Here is a 21,083-nt window from a genome sequence, read left to right as displayed (position 1 = left end):
GGAGGAGTGCTAAGAACTTATAAGATCTCCCCAGCACATAGAATCTCGGGAATCTCTTGTGTTCCAAAAATATGGGAATGTGCAGGAAGGCTTCGTCAAGTCTAGAACTTCTCCCAGAGCTACCGCTGTAAAGACTGACCACAAGGTTTCCATGTGAAAGCATGGAACCTTCAGGGCCTTGTTGATGTGTATGAGATCCAGAATGGATCCGTTTATTCAAATTTGATATATCGCTGAATCTTACAGAGTTCTCAGCGGTTTACATATCCTTTTACAGTATTTCAAGCATTTTCCCTATCTGTCCCGGTGGGCTCACAATCTATCTAATATACCTGGGGCAGTGGAAGATTAAGTGACTTGCCCAGGGCCACATGGAGCAGTGTGGGGTTTTGAACCCACAGCCTCAGGGTGCTGAGGCTGTTGATCTAACCACTGCACCACACTCTCCTCCAATCTTCTGTGAGTTTCTTGGGCACTATGAAGTATATGGAGTATCTGCCCGGGCCCGATTCTTTGGATGACACTGGCTCTATGGCCTGAATTTCTACATGTCTCTGCATTATTGCTAAGACTCTGCATGACTGAACTCAGCCTGAAGAGATCTGCACCCAGACCTCCACAAATGCTGAGAGCTTTCCTCTTAACCTTAGGGGGAAGACTTCAGCTCTGGCGTCACTGCACTTTCTTGGAGGTTGATGTGGGAAAAAAACCAGAGGCTTGGCTTTACCTAGGTCTTGAAATCTGATAGGAGGAGGTCCCTGAATAATAGGATCTCTGAGATGAGGCTCTTAGGATTACTTTCAAAAGCGCCTGGAACTACGAAAATTAGACCAACCAGAACCTTTAGAGGTTTGCGGTCTGCTGTTAGGCAGAGATTATGACCGGTGAACTGCCATGCTAGCCATCAGATCATCCACACCTTTCCGAACATCTGTCCTTTGAAAGCTCTGGGAGTAGCCTTGGAGGTAAAATCTCTCGTGCATTGTCTGATCCAGAGCAATTTGTGGGCTGAAATTGAATAAGTTCAGACTTTGCTCATGACTCTGATGTCGTAGAAAGTATTGGCCACATAACCCACCCTGCTCACTGCTCATGAATTTTGGTATGACAAGTGTGCGCCACATAAGAGGCTGCTACAGCTGCTTTTAACTCTAAGGCCAAAGCCTCAAACTGCATTTTTTAAAGGACCACATCCACTCTGTGATCCTACGTATCCTTTAATACATAGGCACGACAAGTGAGGTGATTAAATTTACGGACGATGCAAAGTTATTCAGAGTAGAGATTGCGAAGACCTACAACAAGACAAAACACACTCGAGGAATGGGCCACGAAATGGCAAATGAGGTTCAACGTGGATAAGTACAAGGTGATGCATGTTGGTAACAAAAATCATATGCACGAATACAGGATGTCCGGTGCTGTACTCTTAGAGAACCCCCAGGAAAGAGACTTAGGAGTACTTGTATACAAGTCAATGAAACTGTCCGCGCAATGTGTGGCGGCGGCGAAAAGGGCAAACAGAATGCTAGAAATGATTAAGAAGGGGATCACAAACAGATCTGAAAAGGTTATCATGCCGTTGTACCGGGCCATGGTATGCCTCCACCTGGAATACTGTATCCAACACTGGTCGCCGAACATGAAAAAGGACGTAGTACTACTCGAAAGGGTCCAGAGAACAGTGACAAAAATGGTTAAGGGACTGGAGGAATTGCCATGCAATGAGAGATTAAAGAAACTGGGCCTCTTCTCCCTTGAAAAGAGGAGACAGAGGGGACATGATCGAAAATTCAAGATATTGAAGGGAATAGACTTAGTAGAGAAAGAGAGATTGTTCACCCTATCTGAGGTGAAGACAACCAGAGGGCACTCGCTAAAGTTAAAAGGGAATAGATTCTGTCTGGAATGCTCTTCCAACGGCTGTTATAGGGGAAAGCACCCTTCAGGGATTCAAGAAACGGTTGGATAAGTTCCTGATAGAACAGAACATACGCAGGTAAGGCTACACTCAAATAGGGCACTAGTCTGACCTAGGGGCCGCCGCGTGAGTAGACTGCTGGGCACGAATGACCACTGCTCTGACCCAGCAGCGACAAATCTTATGTTCTTAATACTACACCTCCCTTACTCGCAGGGACATTCGCTTGATTACCTGAGCTACCAGGACTCCACCTTAGGCTGAGCAAACTCCTGTTGCCACTCCTGTGCCATATAGCTTGCCACTTCACAAGTAGGGGAGGAGGCAGATGTGTACATGTTCTCTTGTACAACTTTATTTTTTTGTTACTAGAATGCAAATTATTCTGTGTTCCTCTGTTTGATCTTCAAGGCCCTTAAATGAAATGGTCCAGAGTATTTAAAAACAGGATCCCCTTCTACACTCCTCCAAGGCTAATAAGGTCCTACCAAAAAGCATCCCTAACCACACCTTCTCCAAAGGATATCACATAATGTGATACCCACTAGTGAACCTCCTCTCGAGTAGCCACCACACTCTGGAAGGCTTTGCTCAATGCAAGACTCTACTTTGGGAAGCAAATGAAAGCTTGACCGTTTTCTCTCAAGCCTTTAATGGAAGGAGAAACTAGTTGCTCACATATACAAGGACCAATTCTGATCTGCACATACAACAGCCAGACTTACTTATTCACTCCCATCCCTTAGATTATATTCATGCACCTTTGACTTCATGTACAACTTTCTTTAGTCTCCTTTTCTAACTTGTTGATTTTCTCCATGTATTCCACTTTCACTGTCTATTAAGACATTCTATTGCATATTGTGTGTAGCATACTATTGCCATACTACGGATTTTAATAATTTTACTGCTGTAATTGTCTGTTGCCTTTCAACTTATCTTTCCTATACACCACCTTGGGTAAATTTATTTAAAAATCACAGTAAATAAATTCTAATAAAATGAAAATGAACATGATTAATTTCTAATCCAGAACAGAGGGCTTTACTTACTCTTCCCTAGCAATTAAATGCCTGGGTCAGCTATTCACCCCTCAGCTGTCATGTAATAATCCTGGCTAAGGCAACATCTGGGTTGATGGAGACACTACTTTACCAGCTACACGTACATAAGCAGGTTTAAAGTATAAATGGAAATGTCTTACATATGGAGCACACAGGGGAAATCAGACAAAATGATGAAAAAGACCTCCCTCCCACACCATTCCTTGTTTACTACAAGAGATTAAAAAAAACCAAACATTTATACAGAAATGTTTTCCTCCAAGAATGGAATTCTCCATTTCCTTTAATTTCCAGAGTCTGCTTGAAAAATATGTCCCCTATAAACAGCTTTACTTAAGGGTCCTTTTATTAAGGCATGCTAAATGCCAAGACATCCATTATATTCCTATGGGCATCTTAGCATTTAGCGCGTGCTAAATTGGTTACTGCACCTTAGTAAAAGGACCACTTAATATTTTAACAGAATGTCAGCAACATCCCTAACTGCCAAGATGAAGAACCTGAAATTCTAGTGTTGTGTTTATCTGCTATTAAAGTGAACAAATTTTCACTGGACATACCATACTACCTCTCCTACATTGGAAGATATGAGGTAACGAATGAACTGTTTCATGTTGTTGTAGATTGCACGCCCTTCTTCCACAGCAGCTACAATGGTTGAGAAATTGTCATCGGCCAGTACCATTTCAGAGGCTGTTTTAGCCACGGCTGTGCCTGACCCCATAGCAATACCAATCTCAGACTTCTTCAGTGCAGGGGCATCATTCACACCATCACCGGTCTACAACATAAATTTAAAAAAAGTTTAAACCCTTGTTGCCATTTTCCAATTTTCTCTTTAAGTCTAGGTAGCAAAAAGAGGTATGACTAGAATAACTGGGGGCCTGTTCAAAGCTTATGTCCTTGCTTCAAGATTAGAAAAATTGTTTGAAGGAAACCTTGCCTCAAAAGTTGCAAAGCTAGGCAGCTTCTTAAGTAGAAGGTCAAACTGTTAACAAGAGTTAGTCCACTGAGAACACAAAAGTGTAAGAGATCATACATTCTCAATACTGAGTGAAGCTGAATTTTCATCCTGGGTGAATAGGATCCAGCAACATATCTACTTAGCCACCAGAAAACTGACAGTATTTAGCTTAAACACAGTTCTTTTAACAGGGCACAAAGGCCTAAAATACCCAATACTGCTGCCATGGGTGAGTATCTTCCTAAAAGGCAGTTAATAAATCCCAATAAATACTATAAAGAAATACTGTACATAAAGTTATATAAAGTTTAAAAACACACACACAGTTCATTATGTCAGTCAATTTGTTTTAAATCATTTAATAATTTTTTTAGACGCTCATCTAGAAGCTACAGGTCTTACAGACCTCCTCTACAGGTTACGCACCATTGCTGTGATCTCATCAAAAGACTGCAGAAACTCTACAATCTTTGACTTATGTGATGGCTCCACACGTGCAAAGCAGCGAGCATTCATGCATGCGTCTCTCTGGGCAGCTGGAGAGAGTTCATCAAATTCACGACCCGTAAAGGCCTTATCAGAGACATCGTCATCTTCCCGGAAAATGCCAATACGGCGGCAAATGGCCACAGCTGTTCCCTTGTTGTCACCAGTAATCATGATCACACGGATGCCAGCCAGTCTACACAACTTTACTGATGTAGCTACTTCTGTTCTTGGAGGGTCTAACATACCAACACAACCTACAAAGGTCAAGTTGGTCTGGATAAAAGAAAAAAAAAAATTCTAGTTGAGCCCAAGATACCAATAGTTTCCAAATTCACATTATGTAATTCTCTCAGTCTAAAAATAAAGTTCTGTTTCAATATTAGAAAAAATGGCAAGTGATTTAGTTTTGACAAGTTGAACTGAGAAATCATTGTTGTAGATCCTGTACTCAAAAATAATATACAATTTATAGAGTCCTGAGGTATTTGCAAAAAGATGGCACAAGAAAAAATTACAGCAGTCTAGTAATAGTAAGGACATATCAGTATAGCAGCCTGATGCACACACACAACTGACAGTGATGAGAAAAAAACAAAAATGCAAGTCTTCACAAATGATTTATCAGCATTTTTCATCTGCAAAGCATGTAGCCTCAATTTTCAAGGTTGATGGGGTAATCTGAGCACAGCCTGAGGTGGGTTTAAAAAAATACATATCACTTCCCAGCCAATCTTGCCACTGCTACCACAGGGAAATAAATACAGTTACAGAAATCCTCCATCTTGAGGAGGTAGTGTAAAGTGGAGAGCACTTCATAACTGCAACCTACCTAAAATGGTTGGATAGCGCAGGATAAAAATGTTACACTAAACCAGAAGTCCTCAAATTCAGTCCACAACTCTGCTTGGTTTCTAGGATTTCCACAATGAATACGAATATGCAATAAAAGCAGTAAACACAGATCTCATCCATATTCATTGTGGAAATCCTGGAAACCTGGCTGGGTTGTAGACCCTGAAGAATCTCTCTTGTAAACCAATTGGAAGATTTTGTCCCGTTGTAGGCCATTACTATCAGTAAATTTGCAAAGTTTTCCAAATGAAAGTCATCTGACTGCAAAAATATCTTTTAATAAACTAACCTCATAACTGACAAAATTTGCAGAGTCCTCAAGATTCATTTCTTCTTTTCTTGGTGGATTATCATGAGTAGCAAGAGCCAAACAACGCAAAGTATCTCTACCAGTGCCCCACTCTCTGATGACACTCAGGATTTTCTGCTTAATGCCCGATGTCAGAGGAAATTTGCTACTGCCAACACGGACATGTGTACATCTATCAATCACACCTTCTGGAGCACCCTGGGATCAAACACAGAAATGCAGTTTGAATCTCATCTCAATGTGTGACCGATTATTCTAACTTTATAAAAAAAAAAAAAAAAAAAAAAGGAGGGGGGGGAGAAGAAAGATTGGTTACACAAAACTCATGAATCATCTAAAGCTTAGAGCCATTAAGAGATATTATGACAGCCATACTTGCCTTAACAAACATTTTATTCATGGCAGTACGACTTGGTTTATTTGGTGAGCAATACACAGACATAGACTTTCTGTCTCTTGAAAATTCTAATGTAAATTCCTTTTTCATTAGTTGTCTTATGACCTGTGAATGAGAATCATGGATATTACACACTGGCCTAATATTGTTACACAAAACACAGTACAACTTTGAATTAAGTAGATACTAACCGAATTGCAGGCATTTGCACGTTCAATTCTGGAAAGTCCTTTAAGCTCAGTATCAAATACATTCATCTTCTCAACTAGACAGGTGAGGGCGGTCTCTGTAGCTTCTCCAACTTTCTCATATACTCCTTTAGCCTTTAATAAGAATGAAGGGGAAAAAAACCCCACACAAATTCATAAGTCAAGTTTAGTTCAAGAAACATTAAAAATGCACTCGGCACAGTATGTCAAAAGGTCCATCTAAGATTTGAGTATTACCAAGGAATATAGAACTACAAATTGGGGGGGGGGGCATTGTTGGGAGACAGCAGACTTGAGAGACTTTGGTGTGCTGGTGGATGCATCACTGAAGCCATCTGCACAGTGCACAGCAGCCTCGAAAAAAGCCAACAGGATGCTGGGCATCATAAAGAGGGGCATAACAACCAGGACGCGGGAAGTCATCATGCCATTGTATCGAGCGATGGTGCGTCCACATCTGGAATACTGCGTTCAGTATTAGTCGCCACACCTCAAGAAGGACATGGCGGTACTTGAGAGAGTCCAAAGGAGAGCAACGAAACTGGTAAAAGGGCTGGAACACTGCCCATACGCCGAGAGGTTGGATAGGCTGGGGCTCTTCTCTCTGGAAAAAAGGAGGCTCAGGGGAGATATGATAGACCTTCAAGATCATGAGGGGCATAGAGAGGGTGGATAGGGACAGATTCTTCAGACTGAAGGGGACAACAAGTACGAGGGGGCATTTGGAGAAACTGAAGGGAGATAGGTTCAAAACAAATGCAAGGAAGTTTTTTTTTCACCCAAAGGGTCGTGGACACTTGGAATGCGCTACCGGAGGAAGTGATCAGGCAGAGTACGGTACAGGGATTCAAACAGGGATTGGACGGATTCCTGAGGGATAAAGGGATCGTGGGATACTGAGGGAGGAGCTGGGATGTAACACAAGTATAGAAAGCTAACCAGGTAATAAGTATAGAAACCCAACAGGTCGTGCATGTGCAAGACCGGAGGGTTAGGACTACGATGGGAAGATAGGACTTCAATGAGAAACCAAGGTGGCAATGGAGCCCCTTCTGGTGATTCAGACAGGTCGTGACCTGTTTGGGCCGCCGCGGGAGCGGACTGCCGGTCAGGATGGACCTATGGTCTGACCCGGCGGAGGCACTGCTTATGTTCTTATGTTCTTTTACAAAGCCGCAGTAGTAATTCCTGGTATGGCAAATGTGACAAAGCCCACAGAAATTGAGGGAAGGGAAAAAGAAAGGAAATTAGAGTTCCAGAACTCTTAGAAATATAGTAGTAAACAATCTTTGCTGTCTTAATTTTGTAAAGCACTTCAGAGTCAAACTGAGTTGGCCCTGTTGAATCCAAACTCTAAACTGGAAAGTTAAGAGCTGAACAATTACATAAAACATTCATATGTAAAGGAAGATTAGGTACTTACCTCGATAATCTTCTTTCTGTTAACATAGCATAAAAGACTTGACAGGTGAATTAGAGAATGACATGGGGAAAAAATCTGTCCCTGTCACTGCCCCATCCCCGTGACCAGTCCCCGCCCTCGCGACTACTATCCCCGCAGCATCCATACAAGCCTGAGTACACTTCTCCCTCGTTATTCGCGGGGGATAGGGGCAGAGCCAGACCGCGAATGGCGAAATACCGCGAATATCTGGCTCTGATCCGCCTCCCTTCTGCCTTCCCCTGGCATCCCGGCCTTACCTGGTGGTCTAGCTGTTTTTCGGGGCAGGAGCGATCTTCCTACGCTCTTGCCCCGTGCAGATCGCCATTAAGAAATGGCTGTGAGGAGTTCCCGTAGTCTCGAGAGATTACGGGAACTCCCCACAGCCATTTCCTAATGGCTATCTGCACGGGGCAGGAGCGTAGGAAGATTGCTCCTGCCCTGAAAACCAGCTAGACCATCAGGTAAGGCCAGGATTCCGGGGGGAAGACAAAAATATGGGTTTATTTTTCCCTCCCCCCCCCAAAAAAAATTCACGATTCTGTGAAATCGCGAGTAGGGAAACTGCGAATGGGGAGAGGGAAGTGTACTGCAATATTTAGCTTATTACTTCCTTATAAATCAAAGTTCTGGCTGCTGAACTAGAGTAAGAGATGTTCAGCTGGCAGGGGTTTGTTTATAAATTTTTATCAACACAACTAATATACTACTTTATCCTAAAGCAAAAAATGAAATAACAGAATTTTATTTTTCTACCTTTGTTGTCTGGTTTCTGCTTTCATCTTTTCATTCAATTCCTTCCATCCACTGTCTGTCTTCTCTCAGCTTTTCATTCAATTCCTTCCATCCACTGTCTGTCTTCTCTCAGCGTCTTCCATTTGCTCTATTACTGTGCCTCTCCCTTCACACTCCCGCAAAATTGGTCTGGCACCCATCTTCTTCCCTTCAGCGTCTTCTCCCCACTCTGTCTTCCCCAATCCCCATTTCTCTTCAGCGTCTTCCTCCCACCACCACCACCCTTCCCTCTTGCCACCTCACCACCCTTTAGCACCCCTTGCGCAGCCCGAGAATCTCCCTCCCTCCCCCTTACCTTTGTGGCACGTTAGTAAAGTAACTTGCTGAAGCCGGCCAAGCCTGCCTGCAGCCGTGTGTGTGGGCGGAAGTTGCGTCAGAGGAGATGCTACCACCCACATACGCGCGACTGCAGGCAGGCTCGGCTGGCTTCAGTGAGTTACGTTACTAATGCGCTGCAAAAGGGGGGGGAGGGAGATAGATTCGGTAGTGAGGGGGGCGTGCGTTCCCTCCCTTAACTGTGGGGACAGGCTATTCACCGCTCCACGGGGCAGTGGATGGCCTTGTTCCTGTGCCCACAGTAAGCACTTTTTTCCCCTTCACCATTTTGACGGGCTAACCGCAGGTAACAGCCACCATGTCATTCTCTAAGGTGAATATACCATATTTGTGAGTTGGCTGCCGAAGGGTGACATTTACATTTTTCAGCTCCCCCTCCTTCAGTGCTGTGGAGCCCCCTTCAGTAAGTACCAAAGCAATTGAACAGAACTAAACACAGAAAACAAAAAGGAGGGGGTACGGGGAATCTTCCTGCAATCAGTTCTGTTCTGCTCTGTAAGAAATATCAAATAAGGTTAAACAACACTTGCAATAATAGGGTGCAAGAAACAAAAACCACCCACCAAAAATTCAACAGAAATTAACATCATGAAGCTCAGTGTCTTTCCCATTAAAGCACTCTCCCTTCATTCTTCCATTTAAGAACATAAGAATAGCCTTACTTGGTCAGACCAATGGTCCATCAAGCCCAGTAGCCCATTCTCACAGTGACCAATCTAGGTCACTAGAACCTGGCCAAAACCCAAGGTGTACCAATATTCTGTGCTACCAATACAGGGAAAGCAGTGGCTTCCCCCATGTCTTTCTCAATAACAGACTATGGACTTTTCCTCCAGGAACTTGTCCAAACCTTTCTTAAAACCAGCCATGCTATCTGCTCTTACCACATCCTCTGTTAACGCGTGCCAGAGCTTAACTATTCTCCGAGTGAAAAAAAAAATTTCCTTCTATTAGTTTTAAAAAGTATTTCCGTGTAACTCCATTGAGTGTCCCCTAGTCTATGTAATTTTTGACGGAGTGAAAAATCAATCCACTTGTACCCGTTCTACTCCATTCAGGATGTTGTAGACTTCAATCATATCTCCTTCAGCCGTCTCTTTTCCAAGCTGAAGAACCCTAACCGTTTTAGTCTTTCCTCATTCGAGGAGAGTTACCCATCCCCTTTACCATCTTGGTCGCTCTTCTTTGAACCTTTTCTAACGCCACTATATCTTTCTTGAGATAAGGAGACCAGAATTGAACGCAAGATATCTTTGTTAGTGGACACTGAACTCTGCTCCAGAGAACACAGGCGGATCCCAGACTGATAGGGTGGGTTGTCAGAATTCGTATGCTATGATAATAGGGGCAGGTTGTCAGAATTCGTATGCTATGTTAATAGAAGGAAGATTATCGAGGTATACCTAATCTTCCCTTCTGTTATACAAAGCATGAGTCCTGACAGGAGGTGACATACTAAAGCAGTCTCCTTAATCTAAGGCAAGACAGATGAGCCTGCCCTCATCACAGAGGTCCAAATTCAATATCCCCTCTTGCAGCTTCATGTATTGTCCTGTCTGTCTCTCCAATTATATTGTAGCTCTCCTGGTGCCCGGCTGCCAAATCCAAAATACAGATCCCTGCAGCACTGTTTACTCTCCTCCATTGAGAAAAATGACCATTTAGCCCTACTCTCTGTTTTCTATCCGATAACCAATTCCTAATCCATATGATTAGGAACTTTGGAACTAGGAATTAAGAACTTTGCCTCCTATCCCATGACTCTAATTTTCACAGGAGCCTTTCATGAGTAACTTTGTCAAAAGCTTTCTGAAAATCTAGATACACTATATCAGCCGGCTCACTTTTATCCACATGTATATTCACACCTTTAAAGAAGTCAAGCAAATTGGTGAGGCAAGATCTCCCTTGGCTGAATCCATGCTGACTGTCTCATTAAATCATGTTTGTCTACGTGTTCCACAATTTTATTTTTTTATAATTGTTTCTACCATTTTGCCCAGTACTGAAGTCAGGCTTACTGGATTGTAATTTCCTGAATCTCCCCTGGAACCCTTTTAAAAATCCAGCATAACATTGATCACCCTCCAATTTTCAGGCTACAGATGATTTTAGCGACAGGTTCCCTCAACGCTTCTGGAATAAGCTCTAGTAACACCTACACTTTAAAGAAGCGGCACACTGTCAGGTCTTCAAGGGCTCAAGGGAAACTGCCAGTTCCTGGGATCCAGCCTCAGCCTGGGACTCAATCCCCAGGAAAGAATTTTCACTATGAGACAGTAATGGCATCCGATCTCCCGTCTCCCCAATCTACATCTGACTAGCTCTCTGGCTCTTGTTCAGCCACTTCTGTGTTCTCTTGGCTGAGAAAGGAGGCCCGACAGTTTAAATTGGCTTTCCATAACAAGTTTACAAAATCTGGGGTAAATCCATGACTAGGAACCCCAGAGGAGCTCACTTGGGTATCACTACCTTTTTCTGGAATTTGCAGTGTCCATGCACCTATGCTTCATCCTCACTCCTTCCCAGGGCTCCTGGGGACTACTTTTTTTTTTCCAAAGAAGGGGTCTTTTGCGATTCCCTCAACTTACTTGTGCCAGACGGGGCTAAATCTGCAGGTCTTGCCCCTCCCTCCCTCATGTTTGGTTGGCCATCTAATGCAAATCTGGCATGAATCAGGGGTATCTCCACTAGAGAAGTCCATCCCTAGTATTTTCTAGCCAAATTGGAGGGTTTTGAGGCAGATGGAGGCTTGTTATAAAAATTGACAGAAATCAAGATGGCCACTGCTAAAACATTGTCATGGCAAAAATGGCCCGATAAAACCCTCCCTAGGGTCAAAAAATTCTAGGGAGGGGATTTTGGAGATAGGGGGCCAAATATAGCCCCAGAAAACCTTAAAACTACCAAATTTGGACCAACTCCCACCCCCGATTTTTCCACAGACTTGTACAGCTGTCTGTGTATGTGCCGGGAAGCCTGCTTCAACTGACACAGAAGCTGGAAATTGGAGCGGACACAGCCTCTCTCAGACATCCATGTTCACATGCTGAAATCTTTGGGCTGCTAGTCAGATCCAATATCTGACTGAGACCTCAACCCCCATGGATCCACGTGGAAGCAGGAGGGGGGAATTATGCAGCTGGCACCCAGCTAAGCCCTGCTGGACTGAAACCATGGTCAAACAGCCTGCGCTTGTGCCCGATAAATCAGGATGCAAGCTAGCTTCTAAGAGAATAGACCCCCAAGCTCCACAAAAATCAAGCAGGCTGGCTGGACAGGAACCTAAAGGCTACCATGCCAGCTGCAGATTTCTGACAGAGTCTGTGTCCTCTCCCTGGCAGAGCTGCTCCCAGGGTCATTGGAGGTCCTCCTCTCCAGCACTGAAAACCTCAGACTCAAGAGACAAAAACCCGAAAAATAATAAATTATCAGAACAGATCAGAAACATTCTTCTCAACTCACTTGCAGAAGGAAAAAACTGAAGAGGGCTCCACAGCACTGGAGAAGGAGGCGGAATTGAAGAATGTAAATTTCACCCTCCTGCAGCCAACTTACAAGTATGGAATATTCATCTATTGTCAGGACTTGTATGCTTTGTGTAACAGAATATTCATTATGGAACGATCCCTAATTTTTTTTTCTTAATTTTGAAACATAAAAACAAGTAAAAGTGTAGTTCTACCTTTAACTCCCTCTTACCATGGAGGTTGTCTAACCTGTTAGAACTGTGTAATACTACTGTTTTCAAAACAGGTCTGCAGCAGTCTAGATACTAGACTGCTGCATGCATGTTTTTAAATTCCTTAGTTTTTATTCAAATTATAATGATTAAAGACTGTATTTTTATGAAGCAAGCATTTAAGCATTAAAACAAATAGAAGTAGTCAAGTTGCAAGTAGTTTTTGCATTTTGCTACTTACCTCATTGTAATCCAAAGAGGAGTCATTGCACAGTGCACAAATTGTTGCCAGCTCTATAAGGCCATCATATTGATGGCACTTAACCAGTTTGTCATCTTTATGCCTTCAAAAGAAAGAGAAGCATGCCTTACTAATTATTCATTTCTAAACTTGTAGGCATGTCTAAGTTTTTGCAAGCCATACTGGTCTTGGAGAAACCTGGATTCTAAGCTGTAATGTCTCAAAGAAATCAGTGAGTGAAACTACCTCACATGAGCTTTTGAGATATACAGATCTCCAATACTATCTGTGAAGGACGCCTGCAAGTTTACAGCTTATGCACAACATTCAACAAGCCCTTTAAAAAGGTATCATCCTAAAACAAGACATTTTCTCTCATTTAAGTGGCCATGAATTAAGAATATGTGCCAACAGTGTGCTGTTACTAAGTGACCTTGCTGGTATTGATACTGTACATTTATTGACAGTCAGAATTTAGATCACAGAACTTTCTAATTTCTAGATTAACTAATCTGAACTCAAGACACAATTCCTTTTAAGATTACTTTATTCTCGTCCAAGATTAAATAGAGCAAATGTCTAATACAAATGGTCACTAAGTTTTATTTTTTTTTTGTTTCAATGCATTTTTATTAAAGATTTTCAAGGCAAAATATAGTTTAATTCAGTAACAACTTGTTACAAACCAAGAAAAGTTTCACATACTAACAGTACAAAAATCTACCCTACCTTCCCCCCCCTAAGTCACTAAGGCCCCAATTCACTAAAGTCAGCAATCGTCGCTAAACCTGTTTTCACAGGTTTAGCAATGATTGCTGCTAACTGACTCGATTCATAAAACGGCCCACCGCGTGTTTTTCTTCTCGATTGCCCATTTTCTGATCCGACCATGCAAATTAGTAAAACCCCATGCACAATAATCAAGTGATTGATTCACTTACATTGCTTGGCTATTTTACATCGGGTTTTACAATCCTAAAACCCAACTGCTGTAGACTTGTTGGCTCCTGATAAACGCGCTGTCCCCCCCTGACATGTGGTGACCCACAAATAGCAGGAGGGATGTTTCTACTCTTTCCTGCCATGAAGAACCTACCCCCCCAATCCCTCCCCCCCAAAAAAAAACACACACAACCCAGGAGGGATGTCCACTCCCTTCTGCCAACAGAGGCCCCCCTCCCTAAACTCCTACCTTAACGTTGGGAACAGGTATTCAAAAATACCTCCTGCTCCTTCCTTTTTCTGACGCCACTGGGCCTTAGGCCCCTCCCCAGTGCATCATGTGATGCACAGGGAGGGGCCTAAGGCCCTGATTGGCTCAGACGCCTCAGGCTCCTCCCTTTTCAAAATCAGCCAGAGAATCGGCTAACAGCGATTGAGTCGCTATCTTTAGTGAATCTAGCCCTAAGTTCTAAACTCAATGGAGGCGATGTCCAATAGATCAGGTGAATCAGCAGCAGGAATTATTGGAAAATGCTTACTTCTGAATAAAACTGAACTGCAACAGCAACAGTTGTTAAATTTATACAATATTTAACAAATTTTGAGATTTCTTGACTAGCATCTCCCTTTCCTTGCACTTCATTCTCATAGTAAACTCAATGATGCAGCTATCTATCCCCCAACAGCTCTCAATTGTTATTACAGTTATACTTGTTAGCACAACTCAAAAAACAGGCGTGGAAGACTAAATACAAAAATCAAAAGTAACAGCTTCCTACTGCTAACAAATTACACAAAGGAGACAGGCACTCCAATATAATTGTCCTATATTATCAGCATAAAAATACCACGTTGGATTTAAACCAAGCTATGGGAAAATTATATTTAACTGATCATTTTCTTTCCTTTAGTCCTGCCAGATCAGTCCAGAACAAATGGATTATGTCCATCTACCAGCTAATGCTCCCTCTAAGGATTGGCTCGGAGTGGGCACATTTTTCTCATGTGAGAAATAAATTCTAAAAACCAACAATTTTCCAGATTTGCAAGTATTTTTGTGAGCAAACATGTAAAATCCTTTGAGTGACACTCCTAGAATTTATGAGCAATTGCTCATGTGCTCAGCCTGGCCCGGGCGACAGGATGCCCCAAAGAAGGAACCACGGGCAACTACTCAGACAGAGAAGGGGATGACCTCTCAGCAAATAAGGGAGACAACGCAGGAGCAGAAAAGGATACCGTGAAAGAAACAATAGAGACAGCTAAGTGTAGAAAGTCCAAGAAGGTAACACAAAGAGAATTCAAATGTATGTATACGAATGCTAGAAGTCTGGGAAACAAAATGGGTGAATTAGAGACAATAGCAAGACACGATGAACTGGAAATCATTGGTATAACAGAAAAATAGTGGAATGAAGAAAACAAATGGGACACAGTACGACAGGGATACAAACTATACAGAAGAGATCGAGTAGGGCAGAAAGGTGGAGGTATTGCCCTATATGTTCAGGAGGGAATAGAATCTGTTGAAGTGGTTACGACGGATAAGAAAGAGAAGCTGGAGTCCCTTTGGATCAAGATTCCTAGTTGCAATGGCGCAGACACAAAAATTGGCCTTTACTATCGACCCCCAGGACAGACGGAGGAAACAGACTCAGAAATGATAGAGGAAATCAAACAAGAATGCAAGACAGGCAATGTAATAATCTTGGGAGACTTCAATTTCCCGGGGATAGACTGGAACCTGGGAACCTCCAACTGCGGCAAGGAGGCCAAGTTCCTGGAGGCGCTAGGGGATTGCTTCCTGGAACAAATGGTAAGAGCGCCGACAAGAGGCAACGCCACCTTGGACTTGGTCCTAAATGGCCTCACGGGACTGACAAAAGAAGTAGAAGTCATGGTCCCGCTGGGGACGAGCGATCACAACATGATCAACTTTAAACTTGACATCAGGAAAGGAAAACGTACCAAAACCTTCACCACGACCTTAAACTTTAAAAAGTTGGCTGCCGAAGGGTAACTTTAAAAAGGGTAAATACGAACGCATGAGAGCCATGGTAAAACAACAGCTCAAGAAAAAGATGGACAAAATTGAAACGGTAGATCAGGCATGGTCCCTACTGAAAAATACTATCATGGAAGCACAAAATCTCTATATTCCGCCGATTTCCAAAGAAAGGAGAACTAAAGGCAAAGGAGAACCGGCCTGGCTTTACCAGACAGGTGAAGGAAGCCATAAAAGAAAAGGACTCTTTTAAAAAAATGGAAATGCACGAAAACAACCGAAGCTTGGAACAAACATAAAGATGATCAGAAGAAATGTCACAAGGCGGTGAGGGATGCCAAAAAGAACTATGAGGAGAAAATAGCGCAAGAGGCCAAAAACTTCAAGCCCTTCTTTAGATACGTAAAAGGGAAAAAAACGGCAAAAGAGGCGGTGGGACCGCTGGACGACCAGGGAAGAAAAGGGTACATCAAGGAAGACAAACAAATTGCAGACAGGCTAAATTCCTTCTTTGCGTCCGTCTTTACGAAGGAGGACACCGCAACGATACCAGAAACAGTGGAAGTGCTTAAAGGACTAATAGAAGACAGCCTCACCACAGTAGAAGTGGACCTGGACCAGATATACTACCAGATCGACAAACTTAAGTGACAAATCCCCCGGACCGGATGGAATTCACCCGAGAGTCCTAAAAAAATTGAAGGTTGAAATCGGAGAGCTATTACAAAAACTTGCCAACCTAACAATTAGAACTGGACAGATACCGGACGACTGGAAGATAGCAAATGTCATGCCAATTTTCAAAAAAAGATTGAGAGGAGAACCGGGCAACTACAGACTTGTGAGCCTTACGCCTGTCCCTGAAAAGATGGTTGAAGCACTGATTAAAGATAGCATAGTCCGGCACTTGGATACACACGACCTTATGAAAGCCAGTCAACATGGCTTCAGGAAAGGGAAAAAAATATCATCGTGATCATATGGATTACACACGGGGATATGTATATCCCTGGATGAACAAGAAGATCAATATTCGGAAAAGCAGGCAGACGAGAAAGAAGGTGCTCTTTAATTTATCCACGAGTGGGTCATCATCTGAAACAGAGGATAAAGCAGTTTCCAGGAGAGTATGCGGAAGAGCATGGCTCCTGATAGGGACAATGGTTGAAGCCATCATTGCAGGTTGTGACACGCTTCCATTGTCCATGGCAGTGGTGTCTAGAAAGAGTCCGTCTTATGGAATCACCAGGACAACCGAGTCCAGCAGTGGACGCAGGTAAGCTTTTAACCACAGGAACTCTATGGTGGCTACCATAGATTCCAAAACATGAAGATAGTATCGTACTGTGGGAGCAGATATCACCAAGAGCTCCACAATTTGCTGAGATAAATTCATCCTGCATGTCTCGGGCCAAAAAATGCGGCCTTCTGCTGTGTGAAATGCCCAAGTACTCTAAGGATGTTTGTGGCTTCAGATGGCTTTTCTGGAAGTTGATGCTCCAACCCAGCTCCTGCAGCAGGTGGAATACTTGGGGCTCTGCTTTCTTGCCCTCAGCTTTGGATGGGGCTCTGATCAGCCAATTCTCCAAGTATGAATGCACCTGGATCCCTGATTTCTACAGATGCACTGCCATCATGACCATCACTTCGGTAAAGGTGTGAGGCACCTTCGTCAGACCGAAGAGCAAAGCTGGAAATTGGAAATGCCTCATTACCACATGGCATCTCAAGTATTTCCTGTGATCTGGGAAAATGGGAATATGTAGATAAACCTCTAAGATTCAAAGAGGCCAGAAATTCTCTTGGCACTACAAAGGCAATGTAACCGCATGATCTCCATGCGGAATCACGGCACTATGAGTGCCACATTGACCGACTTCAGATGCAATATCGGTCTCCAGACTTCTGAGTCTCTCTTGGGCATAATGAAGTAAACAGAATATCTGCCCAAGCCCGACTCTATTGCTGGAAAGGGTTCTACCGCTGCACTGTTGCTTGCACTTTGACAGCTTTCTCCGGCCATGTGAATGGAGAATCCAGAGACAAGTCATGCAGGGGATGAAAGAACTCGAGCTTGTAACCCTCTTGAATGACCTCCAAGACCCAGCGGTCTGAGCAAATCCTCACTCAGGCCTCCTAGTGAGTCTACAACCTCCTGCCTATCTACAGAGGCATGGCTGCCAAACAGGCATCTGTTGTTTCTTGGAGGCTGCAGATGGGCAGAACTGGAGGAAAGATGTCATCTGGTCTTTGTCAAGAGCCCCATTACAACCTATGTGCAGAGGAACCCCCTGCGTACTGGCGAGGCCTTTGAAAGAGTCACAACATTTTTCAGACGCAATCCCTAAGCAGCCTATAAGAAAGCTGTGCCAACACTGCATAAAAGGATGAGTCCAACATCCAAAATCGATATGGTAGCACATTATAGATCTTAAAAAGTTAGCTGCCGCTATATCCCACAAGAGGATGATGCCTCTAAACAGCCTATAAGGAGTTAAAGAGCTGAACTGGGATTTGAACCTGGGTCCACTGGTTTACAGGCCACTGCACTGAACTATTAGGCTACTCTTCATACTTTCTGTCCTTGTATAGCATAAAGGATGATTCTAGCATGTAACCTGAAAGATGACAACTTATGCAGCTAAAACAAAGCTGATACTATGCATACGAGAAAGGTGGAATATTACAGTAAGATTTTATAAGTAAATGTCATAGGAAACCACCACCATAGGCAGTCCATGGAGATGATACCTAACCGAGATATCTACGATGTGAGCAAGAAGCCCACACAAAACAGTCCCGTAGCACTAGCCAAAGACAGTGAGGCAAACTCAAAACATCTAAACTTCTGCCTGGAAGTTCAGCTAAAAGCCCTAAGAATGATCACAATAAATCAAAACAGCATAAAACTGGACCAAAGACTCCAGAAGGGACAGGTGCATTTGCACAACACAAAAGGGCTTAGCATTAACTGTCACATTAAGAAGAGAATTAGCAAATATAGCTGAGCACCACTGGCTATCAAAAAGATAGGAAAAACATACAAAGCCAAACAGTATAAAAGTGTGGGAATTGCGCAGGTGAAAAAACCTCACTGAACTGCCAGCTGCATAACTGGAATGGACAAGCTCAGACAGAAAATGGCACAGATGTAATGGAAGGACTGGTTTTATTTTTATTTAAAAGATTCTTATCCTTATAAAAGATCCTCACTTAAAAAAAAAAAAAAAATTTCTGTAGTCCTTCCAATAAGAATATGATGCCATAAGTTTTAATTGGCCTGATGATTTGATATGGGCGAGTGATGATTACAGGGAGCTCCCCTCAATGTGATAGCCTGCTTATATAATTTCAAGATGCTATACTGTTTAGTGCTGCAAACCGACATGAGCATACCATTGATGGAAGTACATTATTTTGTGTAAGAGGACATGATACATGAGTATTATATGACTTCATGTATTATGTTTAGAGAGACTGGTTTAAAGTAACTGATGTAGTGGTATAGCTATGAAATGCTGGCCGTTAGCAAAGATTTGTTGAAATGGAACCATGTGAAACAGTTAAGTTCCTTTTCATAGTTGTACACAATTTCCTGCAGTTAATTCCATGTATTTAATATAATGTAGAAAATGAGTTTTAAAAAAGGGGGATTTTTTTAAAGTGCAATTATAGTAGAGTGCCTATTAATATTCTGAGGCATTTTCCCTCTTTAAAATTTCAGCAGTAAGAGGCTGCTGCTTTTAACGCTAATCAATAGTTTGGAGAGTAAGTTGTTTATTGATGTTAGTGATGTTAGACTTGTGTGTGACATAAAAATATATAAACATGATGGCAGATAAAAGACCAAATGGTCCATCTAGTCTGTCCATCCGCAGTAACCATTATTCTTCCTCTCTAGGAGATCCCACGTGCCTATCCCATGCCTTCTTGAATTCAGACACAGTCTCTGTCTTCACCACCTCTTCCTGGAGACTGTTCCATGCATCTACCACACTTTCTGTAAAAAAGTATTTCCTTAGATTACTCCGGAGCCTATCACCTCTTAACGTCATCCTATGCCCTCTCACTCCAGAGCTTCCTTTCAAATGAAAGAAACTCAACTTATGTGCATTTATGCCATGTAAGTATTTAAACATCTCTATCATATCTCCCCTTTCCTCTAAAGTATACATATTGAGATCTTTAAGTCTGTCCATTATCTTCAGCAGCTACAGCTTTGAGCCATTCTTTTCTCTTACATAGAGCTCATACTCAGCAGGTGGGAAGAGAAGCCTGTGAAAAGGCCCAAGATTTTAAATAAACTGTAAAATACTAAATCTCACGGAACAGATACCAAAGCAGTTTTAAAACCCTTTCAATATGTTTATATAATTCTATGAATAGCCTTTTCTTTCAAATCTACACAGCATCGTTTCTTTGCCAAACTCCGTTTCTCATGGTGATTACAGGCTGTTATCTAAAACATATTACACAGACAATGCCCTTATAAAGTGATGCAAACATCCGAGAGACAGCAAGGACCCACTTTTCTCCCGTGCAAAGTTTCAGGCTCAGTTTCTTATAACAAGCTTTTAAAGCCTACGAAAATAACTTGATGATCAAGAGCTATTTGTTTGGACACAAGCTTATATTGCATCTCCAAGGACATTAACACGGCACACTTAAAAGTACCTCCACTAGAATAACCAAATACTTGTTAACTAGTCAAGTAGATTTCTAGTCCTTAGCATTCCTTTAATGTGGTACCCACCTACACCTGGTTCTCTAAATAGAAATGTTCCAGTGTAGTTGCATCTTACTGTATTCACACTTAATAGCAGCTGTTAAGAAAAGTCTAATGTTATTTATATAGCTTTAGTTTACTTGACTCAGATGGGAGTTTGGGATGAATAGTGAAAATTACCAATACCAGAGACTAATGGGCTTCATGAAATCATACCAGGCTCAATTAATCTTATAATAAAGCTATTGCTTAAAAAGGAACATCAGCATAGTTAGAGATTTAATGTTTCTTGCAGAAGTGGCTTACCCATGGGCAGGTCAAAATAGGCAGGGCCCCATTCACTTTGGGTTAAGGCCCACCCAAACTGGTAACTTTGGTGGTGGCTGATGGGGGATCTCCAATTCTGCTGAAAACTTCTTCCCAGCCAGAAGTCTTCCAAGCTGGAGAGCCATCAGCAATGTCCCATAAACTTCGAGCTGCAGGCAGCGTTGAGCTTAACTTGCTGCCTTTGGTAGCCCTGGAAGCTTTCCCTCTGTTGCAACATCCTGCTTCTGCGGGGACAGGAAGTTGAAGTAGTGGGAAAGCTTCTGGTGCTGCCAGAAGCATGTGTTCAGCTCATTAACACTGCCTCAGCTCAAAGCTTATAAGCAGCAGAGAGAGGTAAGAGAAATGTTGCACACGGTTGGAAGGAGGGAGAGATAAGAGAAAG

General features: G+C 42.6%; 1 protein-coding gene across 2 annotated transcripts in view; it reads right to left on the bottom strand.

Moving 5' to 3' along the window:
• ATP2A2 (ATPase sarcoplasmic/endoplasmic reticulum Ca2+ transporting 2) overlaps positions 1–21,083 on the bottom strand; it is a 189,595-nt gene that overhangs the window by 57,769 nt on the left and 110,743 nt on the right. For both annotated transcript variants that reach the window (XM_033955387.1, XM_033955386.1), the window contains exons 10-15: positions 12,702–12,804; positions 6,189–6,320; positions 5,980–6,102; positions 5,580–5,798; positions 4,376–4,711; positions 3,546–3,766 (exon numbers count right to left, since the gene is read on the bottom strand). In XM_033955387.1, coding sequence (XP_033811278.1) covers positions 3,546–3,766; positions 4,376–4,711; positions 5,580–5,798; positions 5,980–6,102; positions 6,189–6,320; positions 12,702–12,804 — 1,134 coding nt within the window. The remainder of the gene's footprint in view (positions 1–3,545; positions 3,767–4,375; positions 4,712–5,579; positions 5,799–5,979; positions 6,103–6,188; positions 6,321–12,701; positions 12,805–21,083) is intronic.

This window comes from Geotrypetes seraphini, chromosome 8 (assembly GCF_902459505.1).
Source record: "Geotrypetes seraphini chromosome 8, aGeoSer1.1, whole genome shotgun sequence".
NCBI lineage: Eukaryota > Metazoa > Chordata > Amphibia > Gymnophiona > Dermophiidae > Geotrypetes > Geotrypetes seraphini.
This window is presented reverse-complemented; position numbering and strand designations above follow the sequence as displayed.